The sequence below is a fragment of the Hypanus sabinus genome, chromosome 2, assembly GCF_030144855.1.
Source record: "Hypanus sabinus isolate sHypSab1 chromosome 2, sHypSab1.hap1, whole genome shotgun sequence".
Lineage (NCBI taxonomy): Eukaryota > Metazoa > Chordata > Chondrichthyes > Myliobatiformes > Dasyatidae > Hypanus > Hypanus sabinus.
The window spans coordinates 185,255,395-185,269,692 of record NC_082707.1 but is presented as its reverse complement, the minus strand read 5'-3'; the positions used below and the strand labels follow the sequence as shown (position 1 = coordinate 185,269,692).

The window sequence follows — 14,298 nt, the reverse complement described above, 5'->3', positions numbered from 1 at the left end:
ACGTCTCCGAACAAGAGTCTTTAATTATCGTGACATCCGAACAGACACCAAAATGTTAGTGTACAAAGCAGTGGTGATCCCAACGCTCCTGTGTGCATCAGAAACCTGGGCAACATACTGATGACATCCGAATGCACTTGGAAAGTTCCATCAACACTGTCTTCAAAACATCTTAAGTATCATCTGGGAAAATAGAAGAACCAATGTCAGCATGCTAAATGAAGCAAAAACAACAAGCATTGAAGCCTATGTCATCAGGAACCAACTAAGATGGAGCGGTCATGTTGTTCAGATGAAAGACGAACGTCTGCCGAAACAAATCTTCTACTCCCAAGGCGAACATAAAAGAGGTGGACAACAGAAGAGATTCAAAGATGTCTTAAAAGCCAACATGAAGAAATGTAACATCGACATCAACAATTGGGAAACCAATGCCAAGGACAGGAAACTCCGGCAAGCCATCACCTGAGAAGGAACAGCAACTTCCGAAGCCAACAGATGTGCAGAATTAGAAGAAAAGAGAAGAAAATGGAAAGAGAGGCAGCAACAACCAAAGCTCGATCTGCCATCTGGAACCACCTGTCCCTAATGCGGAAGGACTTTCAAAGCCAAGATTGGACTCATAAGCCACTTGAGAACCCATAAATAGATCAACAGAACGAAGACCATCATCCTCGACCTCGAGGGATAGCCACGACAACAATGACGATGAGGGTCTTGGCCCAAAATGTCGACTGTTTATTCCTTTCCACAGATGCTGGCTGACCTGCTGAGTTCCTCCAGCATTTTGTGTGCTTTCTTACATGAGGACAATATCATGCAGGAATAGACAATATCAGCAATAGACAGATATTTAGCTGTAATCAAACATCCATACCTTCAGCCTTTTACATTGCTAATGTGCTTCTTTGTTCCCTCTTTCTCCAATTGACTTTATTAGTCTCTACTTTCTGAGACATTTGTGCAGATTCAGCACGTTATCTAAAACTTTGCCAAACTACAGTGGAGAGTATCCTGACTGGTTGCATCACAGCATGGAATGGAAACACCAATGCCCGAGAATCAAAAAGCTGATAAAAAATACAGTCCAGTCCATCACAGCTGAAGCTCTCCTCACAGCTGAGCACATCTACATGGAGTACTGCCACTAAAAAACCAGCATTCGTCATCAAGGACCTCAACAAACCAGGCCACGCTCTCTTCTCGCTGCTGCCATCAGACAGGAGGTACAGGAGCCACACTTTCATGCTCAGGAACAATTATTACTCTTCAACAATCAGGTTCCTGAACCAGCGAGGACAACTTCACTCACCCTAAGACTGAACTGACTCCACAACCTATGGACTCACTTTCAAGGACTCTACAACTCATGCTCTCAGTGTTATTTATTTACTTAGGTATTTATTCTTTTTGTATTTGCACAGTTTGTCTTCTTTTGCACGTTGATTGTTTGCCAGTCTTTGTGTGTAGTTTTTCATTGATTCTATTGCATTTCTTTGTTATACTGTGAGTGTGAAAATGAATTTCATGGGAGTAGATGGTGACATATATGTACTTTGAGAATAAATTTGCTTTGAACTTTGAACCCCTGGGCTTCGTTGACATAGAAGTCACCTAGGAAACCTCACACCAATCATGGAGGCACAAGGGATTGGAGGTTTCATAAATAGTCTTCAAAATGATGGAAGACATGCAAGGGATCCTGGATGTAGATGGGAAGGGACTTGACATTGGGGAAACATCTAGAGTCAAGGATGTTGCTGGGACTTGAGGACCTGTGTAATAAAGAAAGTCTGAAAATGGTTGGACCTTATTCCTTAGAGTATAGGAGAGGGGAGGATTTGATAGAGGTGTAGAAAATTATGAAGGGTACAGATAAAGTAAATGCAAGCAGGCTTTTCCCACTGAGATTGGGTGAGAATAGAAGTGGAGATCATGGGTTAAAGGGGAAAAGTGAAAGTTTAAAGAGGATCTTCCTCACTCATAGGGCAATGAGAATGTGAAACGAACCAGCAGCAGAAGTGCTGGATGTGGGTTTGATTGCAAAATTTAAGAGAAGTGTGGATAGGTACATGGAAGGGAGGGGTTATGGAGGGCTATGGTTCAGGTACGGGTCAATAGGACTAGGCAGGGTAACAGTTCAATATGGACTAGATGGGATGTAGTTTCTGAGCTGTAATGCTTGGCTGGCATGTCAGAATCAGAATCAGGTTTATTATCACCAGTATGTGTTGTGAAATTTGCATGAGACACCACCTTTGGGAGCATTTAATAGGTAGTGGAAGCTTTTCCCCACTACCTCCCCCAGCTATAACAACCTTAAGGAACAAATCCTCCCCAATTATCAGCCTTATATGGTATCCACAGACTTCAGGAGTAGAAAATTCTCTTCTCTCCACTCCTATCAGGCAAAATATATAAGTACCTGAAAGCACCAGGCTTAAGGGGAATTTTTATCCTACTTTTATAAGACTAGTGAATTGCCCTCTTGGACAGTAAGTCCTAGTACTCTTGACCTCACAATCTGCCTTGTCATGACCTTGCACTACTGTCTGCCTGCACTGCACTTTCTCTGTAACTCTCAATTGAGCATCCTGTTATTACTTTTCCTTTGTACTACCCTGATGTGCAGTTGTGGTGAAATTATCTCCATTGATAGCATGCAAAACAGTTTCTCACAATACCAAAGTACATGTGCTAATACAACGATTTACTAGGATACCCCTGGAGATACAGAAAAAAAGTCTCCTGATCTCAGACAAATGCCAACCCCTTATCCTGAGATACAGAGGCTGCAGATGATGGAATAAACAAACTGTTGGAGGAATTCAGCGGGACTGGCAGCATCCGGGAAGGGAATGAGTCGAGAGCCATCTGGACTGGATATCCTTTACCTTGAGATAATCTCTCTGGCTTTAAAACCCCCACCATCCTCCACCTTCCACCCTTAGAAAGCCGACCTGAATCTCAGATGTCATAATCAGATCACCTCTCATTCCTCTAAACTCCACACTGCTGGTGCCAAATAGCGTGCACATGACTCACTAACAATTGTCCGTTCATCTTTGGAATGTGGGAGGAAACCGGAGCACTGGAGGAAACCCACACAGACATGGGGAGAACACACAAACTCCTTATGGGTAGCGGTGGGAATCAAATTCCAATCTAGCAGTTGGCACTGTAAAGCATTGCGCCACCAAGTCGTCTCACAACAGTACATCTTTGGAATGTGGGAGGAAACTGGAACATCCGGAGGAATCCCATGCTTTCATGGGGAGAACGTACAGATTTCTTACATGGAGTGGCCGGAATCAAACCCTAATCTTCTAGCTAGCTGCTGTAAAGCATTGCACTAACCGCTATCCTACTGTTTCTTTAAAGAACAGTCTTCTTCGAAATTACCTTTGTAAACGTTGGTTGCCTGCCTCCAAGAATACCTTAGGAGATCAGGAGTTGTTAACTATGCTATTTAAATACACTTTGTTTTACGTATTTTCTATTTATAATGAAAATGTAAACAACATAAATTTTGTATTTATTATTAATAAGAGCCATTAAAATTCTTCCTTACAGTACAAATATTTTAGTTGTGTAAGGCTTCTGAATAATTTCAGGTAATGAAATTTCAGGCAGTACCTGGTAATAATCCCACTAAATAATTAAGGTTATTCTTTTATATTCAGAGTTGGTATTTCAAACTGTTTAAATCTTTGTGGAAATGTTCCTAAATTGCCAATGGGCAAGCCTTGCGGGTGCCCTGTGGGCTTTTTGTGCTGCATTTCTATTATATTTTTGAAAGGAATTAACTTTTGACATGTTCTTGTTAGGTACCAGTTCACAGACATTTGTAATTATAATCCTCATGAAGTCTCTCATACACATGGTATCCACAGACTTCAGGAGTAGAGAATTCTCTTCTCTCCCCTCCTACCGGGCAAAATATATAAATACCTGAAAGCACCAGGCTTAAGGGGAATTTTTATCCTGCTTTTATAAGACTAGTGAATTGTCCTCTAGTACAGTAAATCCTAGTACTCACAATCTGCCTTGTCATAACCTTGCACTACTGACCTGTCATAAGACCATAAAACATAAGAATAGAATCAGGTCATTTGGCCCATCGAGTCTGCTCTGCCATATCATTGTTGATTTATTATCCCTTTCAAGCCATTCTTCTGCCTTCTCCCCATAACCATCGAAGCCTTTATTAATCAAGAAGCTATCAAACTCAGTCTTAAATACAGTGGATTCTGTTTAATTGGGACACATCAGGACCAATACATTTTGACCCAATTAAGTGGCTACGCCAATTAGCCAAACTTATGGCAACGGTTAAAAAGGTGTTAAAAAAGACAGACTGAGCAACAAATTATGTATTTAAATGAAATACAAAACAAATTAGAACACTACCATTAATACTATAGTACTATAAGACCACAAAACTGTGTATTATTTCCTAATAGTTATTGACTTAAGAATTTATTCAGTGTATGTGGCCATGATCTTTTGATTGACAGTAAATGAACAAAATTAGTGCAGACTCCTAGTGCAGATAATGGGTTACCTTAATGCAATGCTATTGACGATTGAATCCTCCAATTCTTCCTTTCATTGTAACATTCAAGATGATTGTTGATACCTTCAAACTCTTCATAGGGCCTTACATGTTGAAGTAATGAAATTGTTTGATTTTCACTTGTTTCTGCCATCTCCAAGTCTGAGTGAAACCATAGGGAGCAATACAGTTCTGAATTGTCTTACTGCTTGTTTCTCACCAGCTATCAGTAACAGAAATCACTGCTTTTTGAACAAAAATACGCACAACTGACAATACTTAAAACTATTCGCTCTAGGCACGGTGTAGTATCTAATGGCCTCCCAAATGTGGGCGACCACACTAGTTAGAAACTGTTTGTCAACTGTCTCCTGTTCTAGTTACACAGCATAGTGTCCAAAATAAGCAGCTGCCTGTTTAACGGATGGCCCCATTAACTGGTATCCACTGCAGATAGTAGAATATACCTGTGAAAAATATATATATTTACACACACACAAACAAATTTCATGACATATATGAGTGATGATAAACCTGATTCTGATTTGGGTCTCTATTGAGGACTGAGAGTGGGAAGGGGGCAGGGAGAGGGGAATCATGGTTGGGAAAAGGGGAAGGGAGAGGGGAGGGAGTGGGAAGTGCCAGAGGGACACTTTGTAATGATCAATAAACCAATTGTTTGGAATAAAATGACCTTGCCTCGTGTCTCAGGGCTGGATGTGTCTGCAACTGTGCCACCCCCACCCCTGGCTCTCCTTCTCTGCCAACTGCCCCACACCCCTCCCGTGGAGCTCCACCCTCACTATTCCCAACATCCTTTGCTCCCACCAGATTTACACACTTGCTCTCTGCTCCACGTCAACAAATACAGAACTGTGCAAAAGTGGTAGGCACCCCAGCTATATATATGTGCCTAAGACATTTGCCCAGTACAGTATGCCGATATAGTGGATTCCGTTTAATTGGCAGGACCAGTCCATTTTGGCCCAAATAAGCAGCTGCCCAAATTGGACAAAGTTTATGGAAATTTGGATAGATGCATGGATAGGTACATGGGTAGGAGGGATATGGAGGGTTATGGTCGAAATGTGGGTCGATAGGACTAGGCAGATTAACAGTTTCGTACAGATCAGATGGAATGAATGGCCTGTTTCTGTGCTGCAGTGTGCTATGACTCTTTGGTTACATAATAAATCTCCTCAAACTCCCAATGAAATATAGCTGCCGATGTGATTTTTTTGTGATATCTTGGGCGCAGGATCGACCTTCAGAGATGTTGACACCCAAGAATTTGAAACTGCTGATCATTTCCACCGCCGATCTCTCTTTGAGGACTTGTCTGTGTTCCCTTGACTTCCCTTTCCTGAAGACCACAATCCATTCTTTTGTCTTACTGACATTGAGTGCAAGGTTGCTGTGACACCACTTGGCCAGATGTTCTATCTCACTTCTCTACGCCTTCTCGTAACCATCTGACATTCTGCCAACAAAAGTTGTGTCATCAAAGAATTTATTCTTTTTTAATATTTTTATTAATTTACATATAAGAATACAGAGCACAAAAAATATATATCAATACATTATAATAAATCACATATAAAAGCTCCTTATCCTATATTCATACAGATTAATTAATTTGTAACATTGAAATATAGTAATTTTATTATATAAAAAAAATCTAACCCACTACCAAGACCGAAGCTGATTAGTGAAGAAAACAAGGAAAAAAATATTAGTTATCATCTGTGCTTTAACGGCAAATCAAAGGTTTTGAAAATAGTTCAGTAAAGGTTCCCACAATGTTTGAAAGTCTTGACCAGTTTCAGAGATTGAACATCGAATCTTCTCTAAATTTAAACATGACATCACATCACGTAACCATTGAGCGTGAGTAGGAGGGGCCGCATCTTTCCATTTGAGCAAGAACGTCCTTCTGGCTATAAGAAAAATAAAAGCCAAAACGTGCAAGTCAGATGACTCCAAAATAATATCCTTTGCTCCAACAATACCAAATAAAGCGGTCAAAGGATTAGGCTTAAAGTTAACTTTGAAAAGTATTGAGGAAGTTTGAAATACTTCTTTCCAACATTTTCCAAGACACGTACATGTCCAAAACATATGAATGAGTGAAGCTTCTCCATTATTACATTTATCACAATACGGATAAATATCTAAATAAAATCTTGGTCGTATGGGCCCTACAGACCACTTTAAATTGTAGGAGAGAGTGACGAGCACATAACGATGAAGTGTTAACCAATTTAAAAATCTGATTCCAAGTTTCCTCAGAAATTGAAGTCTGTAAGATCTTGTTCCCAAAGATTTTTAATTTTATCTAAAGGAACACTTCTCATTCCCAACAGCATATTATAAATATTAAATATAGATCCATTATAAAAAGCTTTCAAATTAAAAATTACATCTAGTAAATTCTTATCAGGACTTTTAAGAAATGTACTTATTTGAGACTGTAAAAAATCTCAAAATTTGTAGGTATCGAAAAAAATGAGTTTTGGGTAAACTATATTTAGTTGACAGTTGTTCAAATGAGAAGAGACTTCCCTCTACAAACAAGTCCTGAAAGCACTTAATACCTAATCTATCCCATTCTTTAAAAGCCACATCAATCATAGAGGGTTTAAAAAAATAATTAGAAAAAATGGGACTCAAAAGAGAAAATCTCAATACGCTAAAGTATCTTTGGAATTGTATCCAGATTCTTATAGTGTGTTTAACTACCAGATTATCAGTTAACTTGGTCAGAGACAAAGCAAGTGAGGATCCAAGAAGAGAAATAATAGAAAATTTATTAACAGTTAGCTTCTAAAAAAGCCCACATTGGAGAATTTATAAATGGATTTTGCGCTGTGCCTCGCTACTCAATCATGGGCGTAGAGCAAGTGGAGCAGCAGGCTAAGGACGCATCCTTGATGTGTTGGGTGTCAACAAGGAAGAGATGCTATTTCCGATCCACACTGGCTGTGGTCTCCCAATGGGGAAGCCAAGGATCCAGGAGGAACATTTACCAGTGTTCTTCTCACTTCCTCTTTGAGCTTTATGTAACTTGTCATATTTCTCTTTCACTCAGTTGACCAAGGGCCCTGTTACCACACTGGAGATGATGCTGAATTTAATCACCGATGTCTTCTCTGGCTGAAAGGTTATCACTGTGCTGAGGTTGCTGTCAGCCACATGGGTCTCCAGACCACCGGGTAGAATGCCTCATCGCCACACCTCACCTACTGGGGCCCTCCCAGTCAGATCCTTTCTACATGCCTGGAGCATCATTCCCACTGGGCACTGCCCGCGGGATAACTGTAGTGGGGAAGAGACAGTAGCTCACCTCTTTAGAGTGCGGATTTGCAAAGAGTGTGTGGGAAAAGACGAAAGGGCCTGTGTCACGGTTCATTCTGAGCAGCGGCGTGACAGAGGGATCTCTGTTCTACAGCTGTTCCCAGGGACAAACACGGTGACAAACATTACGTGCAGTTGGCAGAACATGAACTCGGTGAAAGACACCCTTTGGCCTGCCCGAAACATGCTGTTCTGCCACCACATCGCGATGTCCGAGGATGAACGGTGCCGACTGGCACATTCCCGGCCGCAGGGGTTCGTGCTGAGGGACGCACTGAAGCTTGGTGCAGCCACCACAGGGGCTTGGTGGGGGTGGGGGGTGGTGGGCAGAGGAAGTACAGAGTACTGGAGAGGGAGGACCTGGATTGGGTGAGGAACCCCTTTATAACACACTAACAGCCCAAGGGGCCACATGGGCTATTGGTCTGTAGGAAGGTTCTGAAAGCACCGACTATGAATGTAAGAATGAAAAGATGTTGCATAGGTTATTCTTCTAAGTATTTTCTTTATTATGAATAAAGTTTATTTTGTTAAAATAAATGAGTGGCAATCAGTAGAGTAAGTGGTTAGTGTTATACTATTACAGCACCAGTGACCCAGGTTCAATTCCTCCCTGTCACTGTGGGGGTTCCCCTCCCACATTCCAAAGGTGTACGTACAGGTTAGTTGGTTAATTGGATGTAATTGGGCAGAAAGTATAGGGGAAACCAGAGGAAGGATTTTTTTACAGAGAGAGAGGTGGGTGCATGGAATGCACTGCCAGGAGTGGCGGAAGAGGCAGATACATTAGGGACAATTAAGAAAATCTTAGATAAGCACATAGATGATAAAAAAATAGAAGTCTTCAGGAGGTCCCGATTCATAAATGGTGAGGTAGTGGAAAGGGTCTCCAATTTCAAGTTTTTGGCGATGAATGTCACTGAGGAGCTCTCTTGGTCTGTCAACACAAGCTTGAATAGGGAAAGCACAACAGTGACTATACTACCTGAGGTGCTTAAGCAGAGCTAATCTGCCTCGAACGTTGCTGGCCAGCGTATGTCAATATGCAATGAGAGCACACTGACGTAAGGAATGACAGTGTGGTACCGCAGCTACAGCAAGACAGATCACAATGCACTCCATTCAGTAATTAGGATGGCTCTGCACATCGTTGAGAATCAACGACTGGACCTGGAGACAATCTACAATTCTTGATTGCCTATAGTGTGCTCGTAACTTTACTGAAGACCCATCTCATCCCAGACAGTGTCTGTTCAATCTCTTGTCATCTGGCAGGAGACACAGAAACACCTTCGCCAAGACAGTAAGACTGAAAAACAGCTTCTTCCCAAAGGCAATTGTGCAGTGAATAATGCTACAGCCTGGTTTGCTAATGGCTTTTGAGTGTTATGGACTATCAAAGTCACTTGTTGCATGTAAATATGGGAATGTTTTCTTTATATTAAGCTGCACCGCGTATATAGTAAATATCTGTCTTGCGCAGACTGGAGTAGCACTGAATCTCGTTGTCCTCAGCAATGACGATAAAGTTCTATTCTAATCCATGGAGGAGGGAAGGTTTAGATTAATCTCAGAGTAGGATAAAAGGTCACCACTACATCATGGGCTAAAGAGTCTGTATTCTGCTATAATGTGCTATAATCAAAGGTTGTAGAGAAATGTATACAATATACATCCTGAAATTCTTTTTCTTCACAAACATCCATGAAAACAGAGGAGTGCCCCAAAGAATGAATGGCAGTTAAACGTTAGAACGTCAAAGCCCCCCACCTCCCATGCACGAGCAGCGGCAAGGCAACGACCCCTCCCCACCCCAACCCAGCAAAAATGCATCAGCGCCCTCCACCGAGCACTCCAGCATGCAGCAAAGCATCATATCCTATATTCTATGTTTCAGGATCAAGGATCAACTTTATTCACCATATACATTTACATGTACTTTACACCCATAACTCATTGTTACCATTGGGAAGGAGGTACACACTCAGTAATTCAGGAACAGCTTCTTTTCCTCTGCTGTCCAAGTCCTAAATGGGCATTGAACCCATGAACACCACCTCGTTACTTTTTTATTTCCTATGTTTTTCTATTTTGCACTATTATATATATATATATATATACACACACACACAAACAAACACTTAATAATAACACACAGTTTTCCCCCTCTCTATTCTCATATATTGCGTTGTACTGCTGCCACAAAGTTGATGAATTTCATGACATATGCTGGTGATATTAAACCGGATTCTGATTCTGATGTATCGGGAATTTCTGTGGTATGTTGGTCACAGCGCGGCCTGCAGCAAAAAGCGACAACATTCAACAATTTGACAGAGTAGCGAATTATGTAAAAAGAAAGTTAGAAGTATGGATATGGAATAAAATGTGCAGAAATACATAAACACCAGCATGTGTTTACAATGTAAACAGCTGTATAAACAGTGGCTTGAAGTGTTGACAGAGCAGCGCAGTGACTGAGGGGCGTGGGAGGGGGTTGACTAACTAGAATGGTCAATCAGATTACCTGCCATAATGAAAGCTGTTTACAAGAATAAACTATGCAATGCCTTTTCATTCTTATATACATATACAATGCATTAAGTAGTTTTCTATTACATTACTTGAAACCAATAGCACAGTTCCACTCATGTGGACCTCTGGGGTGGTACACGACTGCAATATCTGAGGGGCTTCCGCTCGCAATCCGGCCCCTCCCTCTCCAGTAGCGGAAGAACCCTTTTGTAGCGTCTCGTATTGTTTCACATCCCTGTCAGCTAACACATTATCCTTTGAGGAGAATTGGCTTGGAATGAGGCTCTACAGGCACAGTTCAAAGGAAGCCATGCATCAGGACAATGCCTACAGGGGCAATTCATTGATTTAAGTTTTAATGTTTGTATATCTGTGGCAAATTGAATGACTGCACCTATCTGTGATAACACTGGCCTCAAATTGAGCTGAACATAAAAAGCATTTGTGCTTCTCATCTAGTTGCACTTTGAATTAACATTTGCTGACTGCGCTCACGGCTGGATGGAGATCAGAGACAACACAATAGAGAAGAGGTTCACATTCTGTTAGGCAGTTTTAATGGGGAAGGGAGCCTTGATTAAGTGCGGTAAACAATACTGCCACAGACCAGTAAGTAGGTGGACATTGTCCTTGTGACAACAATCATAATGCAACCTCACAGAATGAACTACCCATTTGATGTACATAGTGACTTTTGGTGTTTACTGTTGAAACAGTGTCAGCGAAAAAAACGATCTGTGGACAATGGACAGGGCCAGATGACAAGGTAACCCAGTAAATATTACTGCTGGTCAAAATACAAGCAGTGGGTAACTGCAGTTGGACTTGTAACCTACGGAAACTCAAGAGCTTTGGTTTGCACCATAGCATGCGTAGGTCAGTGCTTCAATTGTTAAACATTGAACAAAGAACAGAGCGGCACACTACAGGCCCTTCAGCCCACAATGTTGTGCTGGCCTTTTAACCTACTCTGAAATCAATCTAGCTCTTCCCTCCCACATAGCTTTCCATTTCTCTTTCATCCTGTCTAAGTCTAAATGTCCCTCATGTACCTGCCTAGACAACCAGTTCTGGCAGCGTGTTCCGTGTACCCACACTCGCTGTGTAAAAAACCTACTTCTGACATTCCCCCAACACTTTCCTCCAATCACTTTAAAATTGTCCCCTCATATTGACCATTGTTGCCTTGGCTGTCCACTCAATTGGTGTTTCTTATCATCATGTACACCTCTATCAAGCTGCCTCTCATCCACAAAGCCTTAGTTTGCTCAAACTTTTCTTATAAGACTTGCTCACTGATCCAGGCAGCATCCTGGCAAATCTTTTCTGTACCCCCTCTCAAGCTTCCACATCCTTCCTACAATGAGGTGACTAGAATCGAACACAATTCTCTAAGTCAGTAACTGTAAGTTCCTCACCATAACAGAGGGTATGTCCTGGGATCAGCAAGTAAGTGCCACCACAGGGAAGGCACAACAGCCGTTCTATTTTCTGAGAAATTTGTATGATTTGGCACAGCATCAAACTTCTGTAGATGCACAGTGGAGAGTATGCTGAATGGTTGCATCTTGGTCTGGTATGGAAACGCCAATGCTCAGGAACGGAAAAGTTTGCAGAAAGTGATTGGCACAGCCCAGTCCAACAGAGGAAAACCCCTCCTCAACATCGAACACATTTACAAAATGCACTGCCGCAAGAAATCAAAACACAGTGAAATGCATCATTTGCGGTAACAACCAACACAACCCGAGGATGACACGGGGGCAGCCCGCAAGTACTGACACCCATCCTGGCACCAATGCAGCACAATGTTCAGCAAGACAACACAAGCAACAAAAACTCCACCACCAACAAAAGTAAACAACAGCAAAACAAGCACCTTTCCACCCTCTCACCCTCCCACCCACCCTACGCTAACACATATGGACCTCCAATCTTTTTGTAACTTAAACAAAACTTTAGGGCTTGCACCTTACTGCTGTCACAAAGCAACAAGTTTCACAGCATATAGTACGTCAGTGATAATTAACCTGATTCTGATAACTGTGATCTCAGAATGTTCCAAAGTGTTTACCAGTCAATTTAACTTTGTGGTCACTGTTTTAAAGTGGAAGAGCAGAGGACAGTTCACATTTACAAGGATTCTATGGAGATGCCAGGGCTGAGGTGGACTGGTATCAAACAGTTCCTGGTGTCAACATCACTGAAGATCCATCCTGGGCCCAACATATTGCAGCAATCAATATCAGCTAATTGGCAACTATATTTCATTAGGAGTTTGAGGAGATTTTGTATGTCCCCAAAGATTTGAGCAGATTTCTATGGATGTATCCGGAGTATGTATGGAGTGCATTCTGAGTTGTTGTATCAAGACTGGGAGAGAAGAATGAAAAAGTACGGTAGTGTTAGGAGTTTTCAGGGCAGTTCAAGAACTTGACGGTAGTGGCGAAGGGCTGTTATTGAACCTTGAGGTGTGGTCCTTAGAAGAATCAGGTTTATTATCAATGGCATTTGTCATGAAATTTGTGGTTTTGGGGTAGGCAGTATAGTCCAACACATAAAAGTTACAATAAGTTATAAATAAGTAGTGCAAAAGAAGAATAGCGAGGTAGTACTCATGTGTTCACAGATCATTCAGAAATCTGATGGTAGAAGGTGTTCCTAAAGTGATTGTACCATCTCATGAGTACCAGTGAGCCCAGTGTTACAGGAATGAAAACTCACTGCCTCAGAACTTGTGTGTCAATTTTTATTTTATTTTCAGCTCCTGTTTTCTGACATAGGCACAGACAAGTGGCTTTGTGTTCTAGAAAGCTGCTATACTGATGACCTTCTAGACTGCAACCCACTCGCAACATGGGATGTTCAATATGTTGGGAAAGATCACAATTTGCCTTAAGTAGCTGTACAGGAATATTTGGTTGTCAGACAACAACAACACAATTAGAACACATTGACAGGGCTGAGGATCAAGGATTAAGTTTATTTGCCATATATATTGACATACGTTAGATATTTGCTGTGGTGCGTTGGTGTAACATTCAACAATGACAAGGATTTAAACCCAGTGGTCACATTATTACGTACACCTGCACACCTGTTCATTAATGCAAATACAAGTATCTCATCAGCCAATCATGTGGCAGCAACTCAATGCATAATAGCATGCAGACATGGCCAAGAGGTTCAGTTGTTGTTCAGACCAAATATCAGAATGGGGGAAGAAATGTGAACTAAGTGACTTTGACTGTGGAATGACTGTTGGTGCCAGATGGGGTGGTTTGAGTATCTCAGAAACTGCTGATATTGTGAGATTTTCATTGCATAACTCTCACTTATCTAGAGAATAGTGTTTAAAAAATAAAACAAACATGCAGTGAGCGGCATTTCTGTGGGTGAAAACACCTTGTTGGTGAGAGAGGTCAGAGGAGAATGGCCAGACCGGTTCAAGCTGAAAGGAGGGTGCCAGTAACTCAAACAACCACATGTTACAACAGTGGTGTGCAGGAGAGCATCTCCGAATGCACAACATATTGAACTTGAAGTGGATGGCTACAGTAGTAGACAACCATGAACATACACTCAGAGCTATTGAGTGTATGTAAAAATAAAGTTTGAAATATGGATATAGAATTAATGTGCATAAATACCAGCATGTATTTACAATGTAAACAGCATTATAAAAAGTGGTTTAATGTGTTTAGTGACCGAGGTAACAGATTGAGAGGGGTGAGGGGCTGACTAGAATGGTTGATCAAATTAACCACCGGGGGGGGGGGGCAGGGGGAGAAAAGAAACTTCTAAGATGGTGTGAGCTTTTTGTTTTAAATCACCCTAGAGTGCTTTCTAAAAGG

The 14,298-nt window shown here is 41.5% G+C and overlaps 1 protein-coding gene across 1 annotated transcript in view; it reads right to left on the bottom strand.

Annotated features, from left to right (window-relative positions):
- Nucleotides 1-6,295: 6,295 nt before the first annotated feature.
- The window catches only part of efcab11 (EF-hand calcium binding domain 11), a 140,956-nt gene continuing 132,953 nt past the window's right edge, over nucleotides 6,296-14,298 (bottom strand). The window contains exon 6 of the mRNA XM_059961293.1: nucleotides 6,296-6,492. Within this exon, the coding sequence (XP_059817276.1) occupies nucleotides 6,426-6,492 (67 nt within the window). The 3' untranslated portion in view covers nucleotides 6,296-6,425. The remainder of the gene's footprint in view (nucleotides 6,493-14,298) is intronic.